We start from the raw sequence: 24,670 nt of genomic DNA, 5'->3' as shown, positions 1-24,670 counted from the left end.
GAGTTAGGTAAGTAGGATATCTCCCTTTGGGGAAAAGTGTTCACTCCATAGCGAGCAAACAGCAATTCTATCTGTTTGGATTTCTCAGTGGCTTGGTTTAGAGATGGATTCCATGCATGTCTCCCCCAGATGATCATTGGGGAAAAATTCGGTATTGCTTATTTTGGGGCACTAATATCAGCTGGCCGCATAATTTAGCCCTCGGCGCAAATTATCGCCGGCAACCTGGAAATTAATCTCCAGTGCCCCTAGAGGTGAACGGAGCCCTAATGCACTCCACACTTCTGTTAGGACACTAATGTTGGGGAACAGGGTACCCACCACTGCCACTCCGCCATTGCACTTGCCACAGCCTGTAACCCAGCCAGCCCAGACTGCTGCCGCCCATGCAGAGTTGGTGCAGTCTGCAGCCGGGCCATCTGCAGTCTCTGGATCCAAGATTCAGCAGCCTTCCACCAGCCTTGCTGCAGCCACTGGGGCCACATTACCGAGGGGCAGTAGGGTTGGGAGGGGGGAAGTGCGAAAGGGAGGAAGATCATTCTGGAAGTGCGAATAACTAAAATTTTCCTAACATATGGGGTGACTGTTTGTACCAAAGTTGGATGTGTATGTAAATATATTGTTCACTCTGTTTAGACTTATTTCGATGTGGTAAGAACCAGTTTTGTTTGTTAATGAATTGTTGCGTTTGTTTGTTATTGGTTGTGCTTAATAAGACACAGTTGGTCAGAAAAATATATATTTTTATTGAATCGTTACAAATTTCCTCATGTTACTCATTGGAGCTTTGCTCGGTAATAGGGGCTGCAGGATAGCTGTAATGATATGTTTGTTGATCCCAAAAGCCATCTTCCCTGTCATTCATCAGAAGTGGTGTCTTATGAGGCATTCACGAATGGCCCTTGCAGAAGCAACATTGAACGCCTCCCTCCCACGGTGCTGTTGCTCATCCTCCTCTTCACCCTCCTCCTCCACCTCCTCCTCCTCCTCTCCCTCCTCCTCCTTCTGAGGTGGTGCACCAATCCCTGGTGGCAATGGCTGGGTCCTCAGAATTACGAGGTTGTGAAGCATGCAGCACACAACAATGAAAACGGAGACTCGATCAGGGGAGTACTACAGGGCTCCTCCAGAGTGGTCAAGCTACTGGAACCGTTGCTTCAGCACGCCGATCGTAGGTTCAATGAGGTTCCTAGTGGTGCTACAGCTCTCATTGTATGCGAGCTCAGCAGGAGTGTTGGGGTTACGGAGCAGTGTCATCAGCCAGGTGAAAAGTGGATAACCGTTGTCACCGAGGAGCCAGCCATGAGGTTGATGCGGTGGTTGGAACAGGCCTGGGACACCAGTCTGGCACAGGATGAATGCATCGTGGCTGCTGCCAGGATAGTGGGCATTGACAACGAAGATGCACTGTCTGTGATCGCAAACCAACTGGATGTTCAGTGAGTGGAAGCTTTTGCGGTTGCGGAAAACTTCTGCATTTTCATGAGGTGCCTGAAATGCCACGTGCATGCAGTCAATGGCGCCCTGAACCATGGGGAAGCCCGCTATCCTAGCAAAGCCACATGCGCATTCACGCTGTTTGTCTCAGGTCATGGGGAATGAGATGTACTCCCTTCTCTTATTGTAGAGAGCATTTGTGACCTTCCGGATGTAACAATGGACAGCGAACTGGGAGATGTTCACAATATCCCCTGTTGAAGCCTGGAAGGAGCCGCTGGTGTAGAAATTGTAACCCCACTATTTAAGAAGGGTGGTAGAGAGAAAACGGGGAATTATAGACCGGTAAGCCTGACATCGGTAGTGGGGAAAATGCTAGAGTGTGGTGGAGCCACTAAAGGACTCAGATCGTTTGTATATAATTTCCTTCAACAACATGTTAGCTACAGCCTGAGTCTATATCTTTATTTATACTGTTTACTTGTACAGAGCGTGATTACTTTAACAGTGCGGGTAAACGCGATGACGTCACGCTGTACATCACGTGATCCCCCACTGGCGGGAAGAATGTGATGATGTCATGACGTCAACCACGGGACCAGCCAGCAGTCCTCATGGAGCCTCCGGAACTGAATAGACCTACACTCGATGTTCTCCTGCAGTTACTTGTTTAAACCTGTTAGTTTCCATTAAACTTCATTTTGTTTGAGCGCCTGAGTGGACTTCAGTCTTTGGATAGGAACTAGACATTCCTACATTGGTGATCCCGACTTTTGCGAATGGTTTTCGCAGAAGATAATCAACATGGAAACAAACGCCGTTACCTTGAAGCTACCGCAGTTCTGGGAGCAACAACCAGCCGCGTGGTTCATCAAGGCTGAAGTCCAGTTCGCCATCAGGGACATCGATGCGGATCAGACCCATTATTATTACGTGGTCTCCGCCCTCGACAGCGCCACAGCCTCGCGGATCGTCAGCCTACTCGGTAGTCCGCCTACTGATCACAGGTATGACACCTTAAAGGCGCGGTTGCTGCAGATCTTTGGGCTCACGAAGTCGGAGCGCGCCCGCCGGCTGCTCGCTATGCCCGGCCTCGGGGACTCCAAGCCGTCTGAGCTCATGAGCCAGATGCTCACGCTCCTTGGGTCCGAGCCAGAATGCTTCCTCTTCAGGGAGCTATTCCTCAGCCTACTCCCGGAGCAAGTTCAGGCTGCCCTAGCCAGGTCCGAAGTCACAGACTGCGCGGAGCTTGCTGCTGAAGCGGACAAGATTTTCGCGGTGACACAACAGCACTGCGCAGTCACGAGGCGCCCATCCCCCACAGACACTGCTCCAGCTCCTCAATCAGCGGGGTTGTGCTTTTACCACACCCGTTTTGGCGCAAAAGCAAGATGCTGCCGCTCTCCCTGCAGTTTTTCCCACAAAAAAAACCATCTGCAGCCACCCTGGCGAAAGAGGACCGGGTCTAACGAGCGCCCCGCGGCTGCAATGGCCATTGGAGGTTCAGGGAAGCTTCTCTTCATCACCAACTCCCTATCTGGTCGATGTTTCCTTTGCTACACCGGGGCGCAGAATAGCATCCTACCTGCGTCAAATCTCGATATACTAGCTGGGGGCCACAGCCCCGCCCTCGCGGCGGTTAATGGCGCGGCCGTTCAGACCTTCGGAAGGCGGCGGGTCCAGGTGTGTTTCGGCGGCCAGCGTTTCCACTGGGAATTCATCACGGCCAAAGTCACGCAGGCCATCCTTGGGGTGGATTTTTTGTGCGCCAACGGCCTCCTGGTCGATGTCAGGCACCGCCGGTTGATCAATGCGGCCACGTTCCACTCCATCCCGTGCCACCGCGGTAACGTTGTGCCGCGTACTGTCTTCTGTGCATTCCCACCTCCAGACGACTTCACTCGGCTCCTCGGAGAGTTCCCAGATCTGACCAGGCCCACTTTCTCCTCCTCGGCTACTAAACATGGTGTAGAACATCACATCACCACCACCAGCCCCCCGGTTTACACACGGGCCCGACGACTCGAACCCGGCAAGCTCGCGGCTGCGAAAGCAGAGTTCGACATGATGGAGCGGCTGGGGATTATTCGCTGGTCGAATAGTCCCTGGTCTTCGCCTCTCCACATTGTTCCGAAACCCGGCGGTGGATGGCGGCCATGCGGCGACTACCGATGCCTGAATGACGCCACTACTCCTGATCGGTACCCGATCCCGCATACCCAAGATTTCTTGGCCCATTTGGCGGGAAATACCTTTTTTTCAAAAGTCGACCTCGTCTGTGGTTACCACCAGGCCCCCGTGCACCCGCAAGACGTCCCGAAGACCGCAGTCATCACCCCATTCGGCCTGTTCGAATTTCTGTGGGTGCCGTTTGGCTTGAAGAACGCTGCACAGGCTTTCCAGCGCTTGATGGACTCTGTGCTTCGGGACCTAAAATTCCTCTTCGTCTACCTCGACGACATCCTCATCGCCAGCCCTAGCAAAGAGGAGCACTTCTGCCATTTGCGCACCCTCTTCACATGCCTCAGTCAACACATTTTGATTATCAACCCGGCCAAGTGCCAGTTCAGTCTGCAGCGGATTGATTTCTTGGGCCACCGCATCACATCAGACGGCGCAATTCCCTTACAGATGAAGGTCGAGGCGGTTACATCTTTCCCGCGCCCGCAGACTGTCAAGGCCCTACAGTAGTTCCTCGGGATGGTCAATTTTTATCACCGGCTTGTCCCTAAGGCGGCTCTGCTTATGCAGCCCTTGTACGAGGCCCTCAAGGCCAAGTCCAGTAAGGAGCCGATCAGCTGGACAGCCGAGATGGACCGGGCGTTCGTCGACACCAAAGGCGCCTTGACCAACGCAGCCATGCTGGCGCACCCGCTTCCAGGTGCCACCATCGCCCTTACCACCGACGCGTCGGACTACGCAATCGGCGCAGTGCAGGAACAGTGGGTGAATGGGACATGGCAACCGCTGGCGTTTTTCAGCCGTCAACTACGGCGAAACGAAAGAAAGTACAGCACTTTCGACCGGGAGTTGCTGGCCCTTTTTCTAGCCATCCGCCATTTCCGGTTCTTACTAGAGGGACGTCGTTCACGGCTTATGTGGACCACAAACCACTAACGTACGCTATGGCCAAGACCGCCAAACCGTGGTCAGCTCGGCAACAATGTCACCTGACGTTCATTTCAGAATTCACCACGGACATTCAGCATTTGTCCGGCAAAGACATCCTGGTGGCGGATTGTCTCTCCCGCGCGACTGTGCACGCAGTCCAACTCGGAATCGACTATGCCCTCATGGCTGCGGATCAAGCCTCGGACCCAAAGGTCCAAGTATACAGGACCAGACCCTCCAGCTTCCAAGCGGCCAACATCAAATTCCATGCCGCAGGCACCACGCTACTTTGCGATGTCTCCATGGGAGCTCCCCGCCCTATCGTTCCAGTCGCCTGGCGCCGAAAAGTGTTCGACGCCATACACGGTTTGTCACACCCTGGCATGAAGGCCTCGCAAAGGCTGATGTCGTCAAAATTTGTCTGGAGGGGTATGCACCTGGATGTCCGCGACTGGGCCAACACCTGCGTGGTCTGCCAAAAGGCCAAGGTACAGCGTCATGTAAAAGCTCCATTGGCCACTTTCGCTGTTCCGGAGCGTCAATTCGACCACGTGAATGTGGACCTCGTGGGGCCGCTTCCACCTTCTCAAGGTTTTACACACATCCTCACAATGGTAGACCGCAGCACTAGATGGCCAGAGGCAGTTCCTTTGGTTTCCACCACTTCGGCAGACGTGGCCAGAGCTTTCATCTCCTCTTGGGTTGCTCATTTCGGGGTACCGGTGGACATCTCTTCCGATCGTGGACCGCAGTTCTCCTCTGAGCTCTGGAACGCTGTGGCTCAGGGGCTCGGCACCAAACTACATCGCACCACCACCTATCATCCACAGGTGAACGGCCTGTGCGAGTGATTCTACAGGTCGCTCAAAGCCGCTCTGCGGGCCAGTCTTCATGGCGCAGGATGGGTGGACAGACTTCCCTGGGTCCTTTTGGGTCTTCGTACGGTGCCCAAAGAAGATTTACAATCGTCCTCGGCAGAACTCGTACATGGCCAGCCACTACGAGTACCAGGGGATTTCCTCCCGTCTCCAACAGAGCCATGGTCCACATCCCAGCAACTCGTCAGCCACCAGGAAGTGGCCAGATGTTTCGCTCCAGTGCCTACGTCGCATCACGGCTTACAGAGCTCCCATGTCCCAACTGAGCTGAAAAGCGCCGAGTACGTGTTTATCCGCCACGACGCTCACTGGGACCCGCTCAAGCCTCCTTACACTGGTCCCTTCCGCGTCATAGAGCCGGGAGACAAAACCTTTTCGGTCGATATCGGAGGTAAACCGGACCACATATCAGTTGACCGGCTGAAGCCGGCACACTTAGACCTGGACCGCACAGTCGAAATCGCTCAACCGCCAAAACGGGGCCGACTGCCCACAGTCGTTGTGCCAGATCCACCACAACCGCCCGCCAGCTCGACCACCGTCCATCAGCTTCCACTTCAGGGTTACAGAAGCTGCTCGGACAGGCTTGTCAGGCCTCCTCGCCGTCTCACTTTTGCTGTTAAAGACAATTCTGGGGGGCGCATGTGGCGGAGCCACTAAAGGACTCAGATCGTTTGTATATAATTCCCTTTAACAACATGTTAGCTACAGCCTGAGTCTGTATCTTTATTTATACTGTTTACTTGTACAGAGCGTGATTACTTTAACAGCATGGGTAAACGCGATGACGTCACGCCGTACATCACGTGATCCCCCACTGGTGGGAAGAACGTGATGATGTCATGACATCAACCACGGGACCAGCCAGCAGTCCTTGTGGAGCCTCCGAACTGAATAGACCTACACTCGATGTTCTCCTGCAGTTACTTGTTTAAACCTGTTAGTTTCCATTAAACTTCGTTTTGTTTGAGAGCCTGAGTGGACCTCAGTCTTTGGATAGGAACTAGACATTCCTACAAGAGTCCATTATAAAAGATGTAATAGCAGCGCACTTGGAAAACAGTGACAGGATCGGACAAAGTCAACATGGATTTACAAAAGGTAAATCATGCTTGACTAATCTACTGGAATTTTTTGAGGATGTAACTGATAGAATAGATAAGGGAGAACCAGTGAATGTGGTGTATTTGGACTTTCAGAAGGCTTTCGATAAGGTCCCGCATAAGAGATTAGTGTGTAAAGTTAAAGCACATGGGATTGGGGGTAAGGTACTATCTTGGATAGAGAACTGGTTGGCAGACAGGAAACAAAGAGTTGGAATAAATGGGTCTTTTTCCGAGTGGCAGGCAGTGACTGGTGGGGTACCGCAGGGATCGGTGCTAGGACCTCAGCTATTCACAATATATATGAATGATCTAGACGAGGGAACTAGATGTAATATCTCCAAGTTTGCAGACAACACAAAGCTGGGTGGGCATGTGTGCCTTGAGGAGGATGCGGAGAAACTCCAGTATGATTTGGACAGGCTGGATGATTGGGCAGATGCATGGCAAATGCAGTATAATGTGGATAAATGCAAGGTTATCCACTTCGGTGGCAAAAACAGGAAGACAGATTATTATCTGAACGGCAATAGATTGGGAAAAGGGGAAGTGCAACGAGACCTGGGTGTCCCTGTGCACCAGTCACTGAAGGTAACCATGCAGGTGCAGCAGGCGGTTAAGAAGGCAAATGGTATGTTGGCCTTCATAGCGAGAGGATTTGACTACAGAAGCAAGGAAGTCTTGCTGCAGTATTACAGGGCTTTGGTGAGATCACACCGTGAGTATTGTGTGCAATTTTGGTCGCCTTATCTGAGGAATGGTGTGGAGATGCCGGTGTTGGACTGGGGTGGACAAGTGTAAGAAGTCACACAACACCAGGTTATAGTCCAACAGTTTTATTTGAAATCACAAGCTTTCGGAGCGCTGCTCCTTCATCAGGTGAAGTGGAGAGATGCCTATAGACACAGATAATATAGTCAGAGAATAATGCCAGAGGATTACAGGTAATCTTTCTAACTGCCATTTATCACACCTCGGCAGAGAGATAATCACAGCAATCAAAGGTGTGAATGGTGTCCAAACAGGTCAGTCAGGAAAACATTACATCAAAGAACAATGAGGTGGGATCACAAGGGGTAAAATGTTGCAGATGCTGGGGTCTGTATGAAAAACAAAAAACAGACAAAAAACATTTTCTTTGCTGGAAATCACAGTAGGTCCGGCCGCATCTGTGTAGAGAGATCAAGCCAACGACGACTCGAGTCTGGATGACCCTACGTCAGGTGGATTTACATGTAGCGTGACATGAACCCAAGATCCCGGTTGAGGCCATCCTCATGAGTGCGGAACTTGGCTATCAGTTTCTGCTCTATGATTTTGCGTTGTCATGTGTCTCGAAGGCCGTCTTGGAGAATGCTTACCCGAAGATCGGAGGCTGAATGTGCTTGACTGCTGAAGTGTTCCCCGACTGGGAGGGAACACTCCTGCCTGGCGATTGTTGCGCGGTGTCCGTTCATCCGTTGTTGCAGTGTCTGCATGGTCTCGCCGATGTACCATGCTCCGGGGCATCCTTTCCTGCAACGTATGAGGTAGACAACGTTGGCCGAGTCACATGAGTATGTACCATGTACTTGGTGGGTGGTGTCCTCACGTGTGATGATGGTATCTGTGTTGATGATCTGGCATGTCTTGCAGAGGTTGCCGTGGCAGGGTTGTGTAGTGTCGTGGTCGCTGTTCTCCTGAAAGCTGGGTAATTTGCTGCGAACGATGGTCTGTTTGAGGTTAGGCGGCTGTTTGAAGGCAAGTAGTGGAGGCGTGGGGATGGCCTTAGCGAGGTGTTCGTCGTCATCGATGACATGTTGAAGGCTGCGAAGAACATGGCGTAGTTTCTCCGCTCCGGGGAAGTACTGGACGACGAAGGGTACTCTGTTGGTTGTGTCCCGTGTTTGTCTTCTGAGGAGGTCTATGCGATTTTTCGCTGTGGCCCGTCAGAACTGTCGATCGACGAGTCGAGTGTTATATCCCGTTCTTACGAGGGTGTCTTTCAGCGTCTGTTAGGTATCCATCGCGTTCCTCCTCGTCTGAACAGATCCTGTGTATTCGCAGGGCTTGTCCACAGGGGATGGCTTCTTTAACGTGGTTAGAGTGGAAGCTGGAAGCTGGAGAAGTGGAGCAACACGGGACACAACCAACAGAGCACCCTTCATCATCCAGTACTTCCCCGGAGCGGAGAAACTGTGCCTTGTGTGACTTCTTACATTTATCTGAGGAAGGATGTTCTTGCCATGGCGAGAGTGCAGCGAAGATTCACCAGACTGATACCTGGGATGGCAGGAATGACTTATGAGGAGAGATTGGGTTGATTAGGCTTATATTCGCTAGAGTTTAGAAGAATGAGAGGGGATCTCATTGAACCTTATAAAATTCTAACAGGGCTAGACAGACTAGATGCAGGAAGGATGTTCCCAATGGCGGGGGAGTCCAGAACCAGGGGTCACAGTCTAAGGATAAGGGGTAAGCCATTTAGGACTGAGATGAGGAGGAATTTCTTCACCCAGAGAGTGGTGAACCTGTGGAATTCTCTGCCACACAGGGCAGTTGATGCCAATTCATTAAATATATTCAAGAAGGCGTTGGATATATATCTTGAGACTAAAGGGATCAAGGGATATGGGGAGAAAGCAGGGACAGGGTACTGAATTTTGATGATCAGTCATGATCTCATTAAATGGCGGAGTGGGCTCGAGGGGCCGAATGGCCTACTCCTGCTCCTATCTTCTATGTTTCTATGAGAGTAACTGTCACCTTCACTGCCACCGACAGAAACGTCCTGGTCCTGAGCTGAGGCTGGAGCTCTGGCTACAGGAGGTGGCAGAGATCTGTGACCACCTCCTTGCTGAAGTGGAGCCTTCTAAAACACTGCTCCTCGGACAGATGGATATATGAGAATTGTTCCCGAATACCCTGGGAGGGCAAGGTCTCCTGTGCAGAGCCCTGTTGGCCCTCCTCCCTCTTACCACGTTTTCCACTCTCTCTCTGCGCCTCCGCTGCCTCCGACGGTGAAGCTGGAGGGCGAGGCCCCGTGCTAGTACAGCCCCCATTTAATCTTCTAAATGTGGTAGTAATAAAGCTGACAGAAATGGGAACATGAAAAGTCTTGCTGAGGAACAAAACTCCTTGTAGAACAGCATTAAATGTCTCCAGAAGCCTCTCTCCCTCTCAACCTGCATATGCAGAATCTTTTGCCGACAGGAAAAAGCAGGAAGTGCACGCCTTTAAATAGCGCTCCCCCAACTGCCAGCCGATTGCAAACCGTCTCCCTCTACTCGTCGTTCCCAGCGCCAGGCGCTGAGGCAGGGGGCGAGAATCAATTTCCGATCCGGGGTGCTACCAGGACGATGCGCGTTTTGATGATGTCACGATCTCCTGGGTGCAGGTCAATTTCGCGAGCGGCGCTAAAATCACGGCACCCGGGCGGTAAGTCATTCGTGCCCAGTTAGCACCCCCCGGAGGCGCAAACGGGAGGTGCTAACCAACCAAATTTTTCCCCCCAGAAGTTGACACTAGAAAATGCACTGGCCATACATACAAAAGCAAAATACTGCAGGTGCTGGAAATCTGAAATAAAAACAGACAGTGCTGGAAACACTCAGCAAGTCAGGCAGCATCTGTGGAGAGAGAAACAGAGTTAACGTTTCAGGTCGCTGATCTTTTATCAGGAATGACCTGAAACGTTAACGCTGTTTCTCTCTCCACAGATGCTGCCTGACTAGCCATGCATAGCCTGGTGTATAGGCATCATCAGCTTTTGTGCAGATACTAGTGAGATGAAGTGATGCCTTTGTCACTTAGAGGCATCAGATGAATCCTAGGGGGAGTTTTAACTTTCCCCACTGGGCGAGAACGAGCAGGTGAATGGAGAGGCTCTATTATTATAAATGCGAGTCTTTCTTTCTTTCCATTTCCTGCTCCATTCCCGTCTACTTCAGTTTTAACACCATTGGTTTTGGCGGCAGATCAAGTTGATGTCAGAGTCAGGTGGGAGCCTGAAGCATAACTGGGAAGTCGCACTTTTTCCTCCAGACTGCAGCAGGCCGGCAGCTGCTGCGAAGGATGGAGGCCCTCCAGGTAAGTGTGAAAATTCCCTTTGTGGAGCTCGGAAAAGCAGGAGGCTCCCAGGGAAAGTCATGACCTCCCCTGCCCCAGACTCCCCTCACCGCCCTTTCTCTCCCCTGAGACTCTCCCCCTCCTCGTCACTCCTGTGCTGGCCATGAACCACTCAATCCTCCACTGCCGACAGCTGCTCTCTGCCCTTTTCTCACCTGTTGTTGCTGGAAGTGGACCGCTAGCATTTAAATGAGGCCTGGGACTTAAAATACTCTAAAATTTAGGCCGGTCAATGTGTTTCACACTCACCCCACCCGAAACCCGCTCCGGGTTAAAATCCACCCTGCTTTCTGCTGAAGTGAGACAAGGGACAGACTTGCTCAGGTACCTACTAGTTTCTGCCGTTTCATATTCACTGTCCCGCAGCAGCTCAAACAGGTCAACATCTAGCCTTGCCTTTTCAGATGGTTCCACCATGCGGTTGATATGGTTTTTTGCAAGACTAATGGCAAGTCTTTCACCTCTGCTGCACTCCATTGGATCATCTAGAATTGCAGCTGCAAAACACAAATTCAGTAATTGATCAATGATTATCTTTCCATCCAGTGGCGAGCAGCTAAAGATTTAGTCCTCAATCATTCTGCCGGATTATACACAGTTTGAGAGGCCCCATAGTTTTTATTGTTTTGCAATTTCCTACATTGATTTAATTAAAATCTGAACTAAACACATAAGGTGGTGATAGTGGGGGGGATAGACTCTAAAAAACGTGAAACGCAGCCCCAACCCGACGCGCACGTGCCTGCTGCCATTTTTACAGCGGTGGTTAACAAGGCATGCGAGCGTTCGGTCTTGGAGAGGCGGGGCACTTCATTAACATATTTAAATTAGGCTCTCACAGTTCATTTAGGAGCCTGATTTAAATTTAAGAGCTGCCACACAGGCTTCCCGAGTCTCAGGAAGTCCGGCAGCGAAAGGGAAGCTCCAGAAAGTAAGCGCCTTTTATAGCACCCTGTGTGGGCCAGGAGGAGCAGGAGTGCTTCCCCCCAGCCCCTCAAGGAAGCCTTCGGCCTCCCCACTACCAATCACAGCCTCTTTCCAGCCACTGTCCCAATCTGCAGCCTGCTCCCCTCCCAATTGCCGGGTACCATCCCCGTGGGCCCAAGCTGTGGCCTCCTGCCGCTGGTTTTTCCGTCCTGCTAGGTAGGAAACATAGAAAAATAATTATAATGAGGTCCTGCCATTGAATTTGGCAGGAACTTCATGTCCCCGGCCCCGCTGGGTTTCCCCCACTCTATCCCGCACCCTCTCCACCACCCCCTAAATATCGGGGCCAATGTCTCCTTCTTTGGCTTGGTGTCAATTTTTGTCTTGCAAAGTGACCAAGGTTGGGAACTAAATATTCTAGGATACTTAACTTATAGAAGAGATAGGCAAAATGGAAAAGGAGGAGGGGTAGCCCTGATAATAAAGGATGGGATAAAGGCAGTAGAGAGAAAGGATCTTAGCTCCGAAAATCAAGAAGTAGAATCAGTTTGGGTGGAGCCAAAAAACAGCAAGGGGCAGAAAACATTGGTGGGAGTTGTTTATAGGCCCCAAACAGTAGTTGTAATGTAGGGCAGAGTATAAATCAGGAAATTAGAGGCGCATCTAACAAGGGTAATACAGTGATCATGGGGGACTTTAATCTACATATAGACTGGACAAACCAAATAAATTTGCAGTAATAGTGTGGAGGACGAATTCATGGAATGTATGCAAGATAGTTTTCTAGATCAGTTGAGGAACCAACTAGGGAACAGACTATTTTAGATCTAGTATTGTGCAATGAGAAAGGGTTCATTAATAACCTTGTAGTAAAGGGGCCTTTAGGGAAGAGTGACCATAATATGATAGAATTTTATATTCAGTTTGAAAGTGATTTAGTAAAATCCGAAACTAGAGTTTTAAATCTAAACAAAGCAAACTATGTAGGTATGAGGGGCGAGTTGGCTAGGGTAGATTGGGAAACTACATTAAAAAGTATGACGGTAGACAAGCAATGGCTAGCATTTAAAGAATTAATACATAATTTACAACAAATATACATTCCTTTAAGGCACAAAACCCCCACAGGAAGTGGTCCAGCTGTGGCTAACAAGAGAAGTTAAAGATATTATTAGATCAAAGGAAGAGGCTTATAATGTTGCCAAAAAGAGTAGTAAGCCTGAGGATTGGGAGGATTTTAGAATTCAGCAAAGGAGGACCAAGAAATTGATTTAAAAAAAAGGAAAGTAGAATATGAGAGTAAGCTAGTGAGAGGCAAAAAAACAGACTGTAAAAGCTTCTATAGGTATTTAAAAAGGAAAAGATTAGCGAAAGTAAATGTGGGTCCCTTACAGGCTGAGACAGGAGAAATTATAATGGGGAATAAGGAAATGGCAGAGAAATTAAACAAAAACTTTGGGCTGAATTTTACCAGCCCGGAGGAGGCGAGTTTGGTGGTGGGACTGCTGGGAAAGTCAAAATAAATGGGAGCAGATCCCAAACCAGCTCCCAACCCGCCTCCAACCAATCTTCCCGGGAGTCGGATCCCCGATTTGCGCAGAGACTCGACTCCTAGCGGCGGGAAGAGGATTATAGCCACTTAACTGCCTGTTAACAGATAGTTAGCAGGCAGTTAAGAGGTTTTCCCCAATTTTTCAACTGCTGCTGCGGGCTTCCCGATGCTGGGGCACCCTGCCAGGGTAAGTAAGGCATGCTGTGGGTCTGTTGTTATATTGGTGTTTGGATGGCAGCTGTAGAAGTGGTGTGAAGGATGCAATGGGACAATGGTTAGTATCAGAGGTAAGGAAATGTTGGGAAAGTCATTTTTAACGTGGTTAGATGTTTCAGCAGGTGACAAGGTGTGAAGTGTTTGTGTAGCTTCATCTCATTGGGGGAAGTGACAGATGGCTTCTGCAATCTCAGCTGCAGCTTCCATCTGTTTTATCCTAAGGAGAGAGTAATAGGAGAGCCTGTGTACAAGGGCTCACCTTTGTAAAGTGATTGTCAGTGTTTGACGGCAACTCAATGCTGTCAAACACTGTCAAATCATCTGTGAAACAAGTGTGGTGCATATGCCTTTAAGAAAACCGGCAGATGAAGCGTCATCATCTGACACCGGCTTTCCTTTAATTGTCCAGCAAGCCTGCAGGGCGGGCTTAACAGGGCCAATCAGGGCAAAATAGTGTCTGTTCATCAGACATTGCTGGGGGCGGGACTAGAACCCGGAAGGCAGCAGTCCCACCCCCAACTCATCTCGGTAAGTAAAATCCAACCCTTTGTGTCTGTCTTCATGGAAGAAGATGCATAAAACCTCCCAGAATTAGTGGAGAACCAAGGGTCTAGTGAGAATGAGGAACTGAAAGAAATTAGTATTAGTAATAAAAATAGTACTGGAGAAATGAATGGGACTGAAAGCCAATAAATCCCCTGGACCCGATGACCTACATCCTAGAGTTTTGAAAGAGGTGGCTATAGGGAATGCATGCAATGGTTGTCATCTTCCAAAATTCCACTGAATCTAGAATGTTTCCCACGGATTGGAAGGTAGCAAATGTAACCCTACTATTTAAGAAAGGAGGGAGAGAGCAAACAGGGAACTGCAGACTTGTCTGACATCAGTAGCAGGGAAAATGCTAGAATCTATTATTAAGGATGTGGTAACAGGGCACTTAGAAAATAATAATAGGATTGGGCAGAGTCAACACGGATTTATGAAAGGGAAATTGTGTTTGACGAACCTGTTAGAGTTTTTTGAGGTTGTAACTAACAGAATAGATAAGAGGGAACCAGTGGATGTGGTGTATTTGGATTTTCAGAAGGCATTCGATAAGGTGCCACACAAGAGGTTATTAAACAAAATTAGGGCTCATGGGATTGGGGGTAATATACTAGCATGGATTGAGGATTGGTTAACGGACTGAAAACAGAGAGTAGGAATAAACGGGTCATTTTCGGGTTGGCAGGCTGTAACTAGTGGGGTACCGCAAGGATCAGTGCTTGGGCCCCAGCTATTCACAATCTACATCAATGATTTGGATGAGGGGAACAAATGTAATATATCCAAGTTTGCTGATGATACAAAGCTGGGTGGGAATGTAAGTTGTGAGGAGGATGCAAGGAGGCTTCAGGGGGATATAGACAGGCTAAGTGAGTGGGCAAGAACATGGCAAATGGAATATAATGTGGAGAAATGTGAAGTTATCCACTTTGGTAAGAAAAATAGAAAAGCAGCATATTTTTTAAATGGTGAGAGATTGGGAAATGTTGGTGTTCAGAGTAGACCTGGGTGTCTTTGTACATGAATCACTAAAAGTTAACCTGCAGGTACAGCAAGTAATTAAGAAATAAAATGGTATGCTGGCCTTTATTACAAGAGGATTTGAGTGCAATAGTAAAGGTGTCTTAATGCAGCCATATAGGGTGTCATAAATCTCATCGTCGAGAAACTATCTATGAAATAACACTGGACGGCCAGCTGGTGGCACCGTCCAAGGAGTATAAATACTCGGGCGTTGGCCCCAGCTTTCCAGGGACATTTTGTAAGACAAGGAGCTAGTGAAGTACAACTAGACCTCCATGTTCTGAAACAAGTTGATTAAAGCCTTGCTTTATGCTCAAACCAAGTGTGTAGTGAGTTTTATTACATCATAGGGCCCTGGTGACACCACACCTGGAGTATTGTGTACAGTTTTGGTCTCCTTACCTAAGGAAGGATATACTTGCCATAGAGGGAGTGCAACGAAGGTTCACCAGACTGATTCCTGGGATGGGGTATTGCCCTATGAGGAGAGATTGAGTAGACTAGGCCTATATTCTCTAGAGTTCAGAAGAGTGAGAGGTGATCTCATTGAAACATACAAAGTTCTTACAGGGCTTGACAGGGTAGATGCAGGAAGGACGTTTCCCCTGGCTGGTGAGTCTAGAACCAGGGGTCACAGTCTCAGAATAAGGGGAATTTAGGACTGAGATGAAGAGAAATTTCTTCACTCAGAGGGTGGTGAATCTTTGGAATTCTCTACCCCAGAGGGCTGTGGAGGCTCAGTCATTGAGTATATTCAAGACAGAGATCGATAGCTTTTTGGATATTAAGGGAATCAAGGGATATGGGGATAGTGCAGGAAAGTGGAGATGAGGTAGAAGATCAGCCATGATCCTACTGAATGGAGGAGCAGGCTTGAAGGGCTGAATGGCCGACTCCTGCTCCTATTTCTTATGTTCTATTGTGCTCCTCTGACGCACCTTGGGATGTTTTACTATGTTAAAGGCACTCTCGATTCAGGAAACATTACTTAAGATTGGAAAATTGCACATGTCCCTCCACTATTTAAAAAATGTGAAAGAGGGAAACCAGGGAATTATAGGCCAGTTAGCCAAACATCTGTTGTCAGGAATTTTTTTTTATTCGTTCATGGGTTGTTACTAGCAAGGCCAGTATTTATTGCCCATCCCTAATTGCCCTTGAGAAGGTGGTGGTGAGCCACCTTCTTGAAAGGCCGAGGGCAGTTAAGATTCAACCACAATGCTGGGGGTCAAGAGTCACATATAGGCCAGACCAAGTAAGGACAGCAGATTTCCTTCTCTAAAGGACATTCACAGAATCACAGAAACCCCACAGTGCAGATAGAGGCCATTTTGGCCCATCGAGCCTGCACCGACACATATCCCACCCGATCCCCGTAACCCCTACATATCCCACCCTATCCCCATAACCCCACGTATTTAATCCCCCTAACACTAAGGGTCAATTTTATCATAGCCAATCAACCTAACCCGCACATCTTTGGACTGTGGGAGGAAACCGGAGCACCCGGAGGAAACCCACGCAAACACGGGGAGAATGTGCAAACTCCACACAGACAGTCGCCCGAGGCCGGATTTGAACCCGGGTCCCTGGCGCTGTGAGGCAACAGTGCTAACCACTATGCCACCGTGCTGCCAGATGGACATTAGTGAACCAGATGGGTTTTTACAACAATCCAGTAGTTACATGGTCATCATTACAGACACTAGCTTTTTATTCCAGATTTATTTAAATTTCACAGCTGCCATGGTGGAGATTTGAAATCACGTCTCTGGACCATTAGTCCAGGCCTCTGGATTACTCGTCCAGTAACATAATCACTATGCTACCACACCCACTACTAATTACTAAAGTCTACAATTAAGGATAGAGTGACTGAACACCTTGAAAACATTCAGCTGATCAGAGAGAGCCAGCATGGATTTGTAAAGGGTAGGTCATGCCTGACAAATTCGATTGAATTTTTTGAAGAGGGGACTAAAGCAGTGAACAGGTGAATGTCTATGGATTTTATTTATATGGACTAGAATACAAGTGGGTAGAAGTTATGCTGCAACTATACAAATCCCTGGAAGGAGCACCTGGAGTACTGTGAAGAGCTGTGGGCACCACATCTTAGGAAGGACATATTGGCTTTGGAGCGAGTGCAGCGTAGGATTACCAGAATGATACCTGGACTCCAGGGGTTAAATTACGAGGAGAGATTACTCAAACTAGGGTTATATTCCCTGGAAATTAGATGGTTAAGTGATGATTTGATCGAGGTTTACAAGAGTGGGAGAGTGGAGGAGTGGGAGAGTGGAGGAGTGGGAGAGTGGAGGAGTGGGAGAGTGGAGGAGTGGGAGAGTGGGGGAGTGGGAGAGTGGAGGTGTGGGAGAGTGGGGGAGTGGGAGAGTGGAGGTGTGGGAGAGTGGGGGAGTGGGAGAGTGGAGGTGTGGGAGAGTGGGGGAGTGGGAGAGTGGAGGTGTGGGAGAGTGGGGGAGTGGGAGAGCGGAGGTGTGGGAGAGTGGAGGAGTGGGAGAGTGGAGGAGTGGGAGAGTGGAGGAGTGGGAGAGTGGAGGAGTGGGAGAGTGGAGGAGTGGGAGAGTGGAGGTGTGGGAGAGTGGGGGAGTGGGAGAGCGGAGGTGTGGGAGAGTGGAGGAATGGCGGAGTGGAGGAGTGGGAGAGTGGAGGAGTGGGAGAGTGGAGGAGTGGGAGAGTGGAGGAGTGGGAGAGTGGGGGAGTGGGAGAGTGGAGGAGTGGCGGAGTGGAGGAGTGGGAGAGTGGAGGAGTGGGAGAGTGGAGGAGTGGGAGAGTGGAGGAGTGGGAGAGTGGGGGAGTGGGAGAGTGGAGGAGTGGCGGAGTGGAGGAGTGGGAGAGTGGAGGAGTGGGAGAGTGGAGGAGTGGGAGAGTGGGAGAGTGGGAGAGCGGAGGAGTGGCGGAGTGGAGGAGTGGGAGAGCAGAGGTGTGGGAGAGTGGAGGAGTGGAGGAGTGGAGGAAGGGGAGAGTGGAGGAGTGGAGGAGTGGAGGAGTGGGAGAGTGGGAGAGCGGAGGAGTGGCGGAGTGGAGGAGTGGGAGAGCGGAGGTGTGGGAGGGTGGTGGAGTGGGAGAGTGGAGGAGTGGAGGAGTGGAGGAAGGGGAGAGTGGAGGAGTGGAGGAGTGGAGGAGTGGGAGAGAGGGAGAGAGGGAGAGTGGGAGAGTGGGAGAGTGGGAGAGCGGAGGAGTGGGAGAGTGGGAGAGTGGGAGAGTGGAGGAGTGGAGGAAGGGGAGAGTGGAGGAGTGGAGGAGTGGGAGAGTGGAGAAGTGGAGGAGTGGAGGAGTGGAGGATTGGGGCAGTGGAGGAGTGGAGGAGTGGAGGAGTGGGGGAGTGGGGTAGTGGAGGAGTGGAGGAGTGGAGGTGTGGGAGCGTGGAGGAGTGGGAGAGTGGAGGAGTGGAGGAACGGGAGAGTGGAGAAGTGAGAGAGTGGAGGAGTTAGCGAACATAGCCTGGCGATCGAAAAAGGCAGACACAGGCAGACCCGGCTGCCAAGAGCGGACAGGATATGCTCTCACTGCAGTCAGGGAGTGGTGGAGACAGGGATGCACTTCCTCACAGCTTGTGGAAAATATCAGGGCATCAGGGAGAATTTTTACCAAAAATTCTCACAAATATGCCCTGAATTCAGAAATTTGAATGACGACCAAAAACTCCCATACCTACTAGGGGAACAGAGAAACTGTGTAACCTTAGCGGCACACTATGTTACAGCTTGCCATAAACAGAGGGACAACCAGTAAACCTAAGAAAAGAGTATGTACAAATTATACGAATGTATATTTATACACTCAGGGATATATCTGTTTATACACTGTATGAATAGATCTGCGTTTATGTGTTCTACCATAAATGTTTTTCAATGCGTTGGCAACATAAGATGTACCTTATCATGCCAATAAAGCGATTTGAATTGAATTTGAATTGAATTGAATTGAGTGGAGGAGCGGAAGAGTGGAGGAGCGGGAGAGTGGAGGAGTGGAGGAGTGGGAGAGTGGAGGAGTGGAGGAGTGGAGGATTGGGGGAGTGGGAGAGTGGAGGAGTGGAGGAGTGGAGGAGTGGAGGAGTGGGGGAGTGGAGGAGTGGAGATGTGAGAGCGTGGAGGAGTGGGAGAGTGGAGGAGTGGGGCAGTGGAGGAGTGGGAGAGTGGAGGAGTGGAGGAGTGGGAGAGTGGAGGAGTGGAGGAGTGAAGGAGTGAAGGAGTGGAGGAATGGGAGAGTGGAGGAGTGAATCAGTGAAGGAGTGGAGGAGTGGAGGAGAGGTGGAGGGGGAGAGTGGAGGAGTGGAGGAGTGGAGGAGTGGGAGAGTGGAGGAGTGGGGGAGTGTGAGAGTGGAGGAGTGTGAGAGTGGAGGAGTGGGAGAGTGGAGGAGTGGGAGAGTGGAGGAGTGGGAGAGTGGAGGAGTGGGAGGGTGGAGGAGTGGAGGAGTGGAGGTGTGGGAGAGTGGAGGAGTGGGGGAGTGTGAGAGTGGAGGAGTGTGAGAGTGGAGGAGTGGGAGAGTGGAGGAGTGGGAGAGTGGAGGAGTGGGAGAGTGGAGGAGTGGGAGAGTGGAGGAGTGGGAGGGTGGAGGAGTGGAGGAGTGGAGGTGTGGGAGAGTGGAGGAGTGGGAGAGTGGAGGAGTGGAGGAGTGGGGGAGTGGAGGAGTGGGGGAGTGGAGGAGTGAAGGAGTGGGGGAGTGGAGGAGTGGGAGAGTGGAGGAGTGGAGGAGTGGAGGAGTGGGGGAGTGTGAGAGTGGAGGAGTGTGAGAGTGGAGGAGTGGGAGAGTGGAGGAGTGTGAGAGTGGAGGGAGTGGAGTAGTGGGAGAGTGGAGGTGTGGGAGAATGGAGGAGTGGAGGATTGGGAGAGTGGAGGAGTGTGAGAGTGGAGGAGTGGAGGAGTAGGAGAGTGGAGGAGTGGAGGAGTGGGAGAGTGTGAGAGTGGAGGAGTGGAGGAGTGGGAGAGTGGAGGAATGGAGGAGTGGAGGAAGGGGAGAGTGGAGGAGTGGAGGAGTGGAGGAGTGGAGGAAGGGGAGAGTGGAGGACTGGAGGAGTGGAGGAGTGGAGGTGTGGGAGAGTGGAGGAGTGGAAGAGTGGAGGGGTGGAGGAGAGGGAGAGTGGAGGAGTGGTGGAGTGGAGGAGTGGAGGAGTGGAGGAGTGTGAGAGTGGGAGAGTGGGGGAGTGTGAGAGTGGAGGAGTGGAGGAGTAGGAGAGTGGAGGAGTGGAGAAGTGAAGGAGTGGAGGAGTGGAGGAGTGGGTGAGTGTGAGAGTGGAGTAGTGGAGGAGTGTAGGAGTGGAGGAGTGGAGGAGTGGAGGAGTGGAGGAGTGGATAAGTGGGAGAGTGGAGGAGTGGAGGAGTGGAGGAGTGTGAGAGTGGAGGAGTGGGAGAGTGGAGGAGTGGAAGAGTGGAGGAGTGGAGGAGTGGTAGAGTGGAGGAGTGGAGGAGTGGAGAAGTGGGAGAGTGGAGGAGTGTGAGAGTGGAGGAGTGGGAGAGTGGAGGAGTGGAAGAGTGGAGGAGTGGAGGAGTGGGAGAGTGGAGGAGTGGAGGAGTGGGAGAGTGGGAGAGTGGGAGAGTGGAGGAGTGGAGGAGTGGAGGAGTGGGAGAGTGGGAGAGTGGAGGAATGGAGGAGTCGAGGAAGGGGAGAGTGGAGGAGTGGAGGACTGGAGGTTTGGGAGAGTGGAGGAGTGGGAGAGTGGAGGAGTGGAGGAGTAGGAGAGTGGAGGAGTGGAGGAGTGGAGAAGTGAAGGAGTGAAGGAGTGGAGGAGTGGAAGAGTGGAGGAGTGGAGGAGTGGGAGAGTGGAGGAGTGGAAGAGTGGAGGAGTGGAGGAGTGGGAGAGTGGAGGAGTGGAGGAGTGGAGGTGTGGGAGAGTGGAGGAGTGTGAGAGTGGAGGAGTGGAGGAGTGGGAGAGTGGGAGAGTGTGTGAGTGGAGGAGTGAGGAGTGGAGTGGAGGAGTGGAGGATTGGGGGAGTGGGAGAGTGGAGGAGTGAGAGTGAGGAGGAGTGGAGGAGTGGGGGAGTGGAGGAGTGGAGGTGTGGGAGCGTGGAGGAGTGGGAGAGAGGAGGAGCGGGAGAGTGGAGGAGTGGAGGAGTGGGAGAGTGGAGGAGTGGAGGAGTGGGGAGTGGAGGAGTGGAGGAGTGGAGGAGTGGAGGAGTGGGGGAGTGGAGGAGTGGAAGAGTGGAGGAGTGGGAGAGTGGAGGAGTGGAGGAGTGGAGGAGTGGGAGAGTGGAGGAGTGGAGGAGTGGAGGAGTGGAGGAGTGGAGAGTGGAGGAGTGGAGGAGTGGGAGAGTGGAGGAGTGGAGGAGTGGGAGAGTGGAGGAGTGAAGTAGTGAAGGAGTGGAGGAGTGGAGGAGAGGTGGAGGGGGAGAGTGGATGAGTGGAGGAGTGGAGAAGTGGGAGAGTGGAGGAGTGGAAGAGAGGAGGAGTGGTGGAGTGGAGGAGTGGAGGAGTGGGATAGTGGAGGAGTGGAGGAGTGGGAGAGTGGAGGAGTGGAGGAATGGGAGAGTGGAGGAGTGGGATAGTGGAGGAGTGGAGGAGTGGGAGAGTGGAGGAGTGGAGGAGTGGGAGAGTGGAGGAGTGGGGGAGCGTGAGAGTGGAGGAGTGGGGGAGTGTGAGAGTGGAGGAGTGGGAGAGTGGAGGAGTGGGAGAGTGGAGGAGTGGGGGAGTGGAGGAGTGGAGGAGTGGTGGAGTGGGAGAGTGGAGGAGTGGAGAATTGAAGGAGTGGAGGAGTGGAGGAATGGAGGAGTGGAGAGAGGAGGAGTGGAGGAGTGGGGTAGTGCAGGAGTGGGGGAGTGGAGAAGTGGGAGAGTGGAGGAGTGGAAGAGTGCAGGAGTGGGGGAGTGTGAGAGAGGAGGAGTGAAGAGTGAAGGAGTGGGGGAGTGGAGGAGTGGGAGAGTGGAAGAGTGGGGGAGTGGAGGAGTGGAGGATTGGGAGAGAGGAGGAGTGGAAGAGTGAAGGAGTGGGGGAGTGGAGGAGTGGGAGAGTGGAGGAGTGGAGGAGTGGGAGAGAGGAGGAGTGGAAGAGTGAAGGAGCGGGGGAGTGGAGGAGTGGGAGAGTGGAGGAGTGGAGGAGTGGGGGAGTGGAGGAGTGGAGGATTGGGAGAGAGGAGGAGTGTAAGATTGAAGGAGTGGGGGAGTGGAGGAGTGGGAGAGTGGAGGAGTGGAGGAGTAGGAGAGTGGAGGAGTGGAGGAGTGGGAGAGTGTGAGAGTGGAGGAGTGGAGGAGTGGGAGAGTGGAGGAATGGAGGAGTGGAGGAAGGGGAGAGTGGAGGAGTGGAGGAGTGGAGAGTGGAGGAGTGAGGAAGGGAGAGTGGAGGAGTGGAGGAGTGGAGGTGTGGGAGAGTGGAGGAGTGGAGGAGTGGAGAAGTGGGAGAGTGGGAGAGTGGAGGAGTGGAGGAGTGGAGGAGTGTGAGAGAGGGAGAGTGGGGGAGTGGAAGAATGGAGGAGTGTGAGAGTGGAGGAGTGGAGGAGTAGGAGAGTGGAGGAGTGGAGGAGTGGAGGAGTGGAGGAGTGTGAGAGTGGGAGAGTGGAGGAGTGGAGGAGTGGAGGAGTGTGAGAGAGGGAGAGTGGGGGAGTGGAGGAATGGAGGAATGTGAGAGTGGAGGAGTGGAGGAGCAGGAGAGTGGAGGAGTGGAGAAGAGTGAAGGAGTGGAGGAGTGGAGGAGTGGAGGAGTGGGTGAGTGTGAGAGTGGAGGAGTGGATGAGTGGAGGAGTGGAGGTGTGGGAGCGTGGGAGAGTGGAGGAGTGTAGGAGTGGGAGGGTGGTGGAGTGGTGGAGTGGGAGAGTGGGGAGAGTGGAGGAGTGGAGGAGTGGAGAGTGGAGGAGTGGAGTGGGAGAGTGGAGGAGTGTGAGAGTGGAGTGGTGGAGTGGAGGAGTGGAAGAGTGGAAGGTGGAGGAGTGGAGGAGTGGGGAGTGGAGGAGTGGAAGAGTGGGAGAGTGGGAGTGTGGAGGAGTGGAGGAGTGGGGTGAGTGGTGGAGGTGGAAGAGTGGGAGAGTGGGAGAGTGGAGGAGTGGAGGAGTGGAGGAGTGGGAGAGTGGAGGAGTGGAGAGTGGGAGTGTGGGAGAGTGGAGGAGTGGAGGAGTGGGAGTGGAGGAGTGGAAGAGTGGGAGTGGTGGGAGTGGAGGAGTGGAGGAGTGGGGGAGTGGAGGAGTGGGGAGTGGTAGGTGGAGGAGTGGAGGAGTGGGGAGTGGAGGAGTGGAGGTTTGGTGAGTGGAGGAGTGGAGGAGTGGGAAGTGGGAGTGTGGAGGTGTGTGTGAGTGGTGGAGTGGAGGAGTGGAGGAGTGGGGTGAGTGGGGAGTGGGAGAGTGGAGGAGTGTGAGAGTGGAGGAGTGGAGGAGTGGAGAGTGGAGGATTGGAGAAGTGAAGGAGTGGAGGAGTGGAGGAGTGGAGGAAGGGGAGAGTGGAGGAGTGGAGAGTGAGGAGTGGAGGAGTGGAGGAGTGGAGGAGTGGAGGAGTGGGGAGTGGAGGAGTGTGGAGTGGAGGAGTGGGGAGTAGGAGAGTGGAGGAGTAGAGAGTGAAGAGTGGAGGAGTGGAGGAGTGGAGGAAGGGGAGAGTGGAGGAGTGGCAGAGTGGAGGAGTGGGAGAGTGGGAGAGTGTGTGAGTGGAGGAGTGGAGGAGTGGAGGAGTGGAGGAGTGGGAGAGTGGAGGAGTGTGAGAGTGGAGGAGTGGGAGAGTGGAGGAGTGGGAGAGTGGAGGAGTGTGAGAGTGGAGGAGTGTGAGAGTGGAGGAGTGGAGAGTGGAGGAGTGGAGGAGTGGGAGAGTGGAGGAGTGGAGAGTGGAGGGTGTGAGAGTGGAGGAGTGTGAGAGTGGAGGAGTGGGAGAGTGGAGGAATGGAGTAGTGGAGGAGTGGAGGAGTGGAGGAGTGGAGGTGTGGGAGAGTGGAGGAGTGGGAGATTGGAGGAGTGTGAGAGTGGAGGAGTGGGAGAGTGGAGGAGTGGGAGAGTGGAGGAGTGGAGGAGTGGAGGAGTGGAGGAGTGGGAGAGTGGAGGAGTGGAGGAGTGGGGAGTGGGAGAGTGAGGAGTGGGGTGAGAGTGGAGTGGAGGAGTGGAGGAGTGGAGGAGTGGAGAGTGGAGTGTGGAGGAGTGGAGGAGTGAGGAGTGAGATTGAAGGAGTGGATGAGTGGAGAATTGAAGGAGTGGAGGAGTGGAGGAATGGAGGAGTGGGAGAAGGAGGAATGGAGGTGTGGAGAGTGGAGGAGTGGGAGAGTGGAGGAGTGGGAGTGGAGGAATGGGAGTGGAGGTGGAGGAGTGGGGGAGTGGAGGATGGGGGAGTGTGAGAGTGGAGGACTGGAGGAGTGGAGGAGTGGGGTAGGAGTGGAGGAGTGGAGAAGTGGGAGAGTGGAGGAGTGTGAGGTGGAGGTGTGGAGGTGTGGGAGTGTGGAGAGTGGAGGAGTGGTGGAGTGGAGGAGTGGTGGATTGGAGAGTGGAGGTGGAGGAGTGGGAGAGTGGAGGAGTGGAGAGTGGAGGTGTGGGAGTGTGGAGGAGTGGAGGATGGAGGAGTGGAGGAGTGGTGGAGTGGGGGAGTGGAGGAATGGAGGAGTGGAGGAAGGGGAGAGGTGGAGGAGTGGTGGAGTGGAGGTTGGGAGAGTGAGGAGTGGAGGAGTGAAGGTGTGAAGGAGTGGAGGAGTGGAGGAGGGGAGAGTGGAGGAGTGGAGGAGTGGAAGAGTGGAGGAGTGGAGGAATGGAGTAGTGGAGAAGTGGGAGACTGGAGCAGTGGAGGAGTGGGAGAGTGGAGGAGTGTGAGAGTGGAGGAGTGGAGGAGTGGGAGAGTGGGGGAGTGAGTAG

The 24,670-nt window shown here is 52.3% G+C and overlaps 1 protein-coding gene across 1 annotated transcript in view; it reads right to left on the bottom strand.

The window, feature by feature from the left end:
* LOC147100180 (glutamate receptor ionotropic, kainate 4-like) overlaps window positions 1-24,670 on the bottom strand; it is a 336,084-nt gene that overhangs the window by 228,822 nt on the left and 82,592 nt on the right. The window contains exon 3 of the mRNA XM_085967594.1: window positions 10,969-11,133. Coding sequence (XP_085823720.1) covers window positions 10,969-11,133 — 165 coding nt within the window. The remainder of the gene's footprint in view (window positions 1-10,968; window positions 11,134-24,670) is intronic.

Source organism: Somniosus microcephalus, chromosome 26 (assembly GCF_052327205.1).
Source record: "Somniosus microcephalus isolate GS21.2 chromosome 26, FLI_Smic_1.0, whole genome shotgun sequence".
Classification (NCBI taxonomy): domain Eukaryota; kingdom Metazoa; phylum Chordata; class Chondrichthyes; order Squaliformes; family Somniosidae; genus Somniosus; species Somniosus microcephalus.
This window is presented reverse-complemented; position numbering and strand designations above follow the sequence as displayed.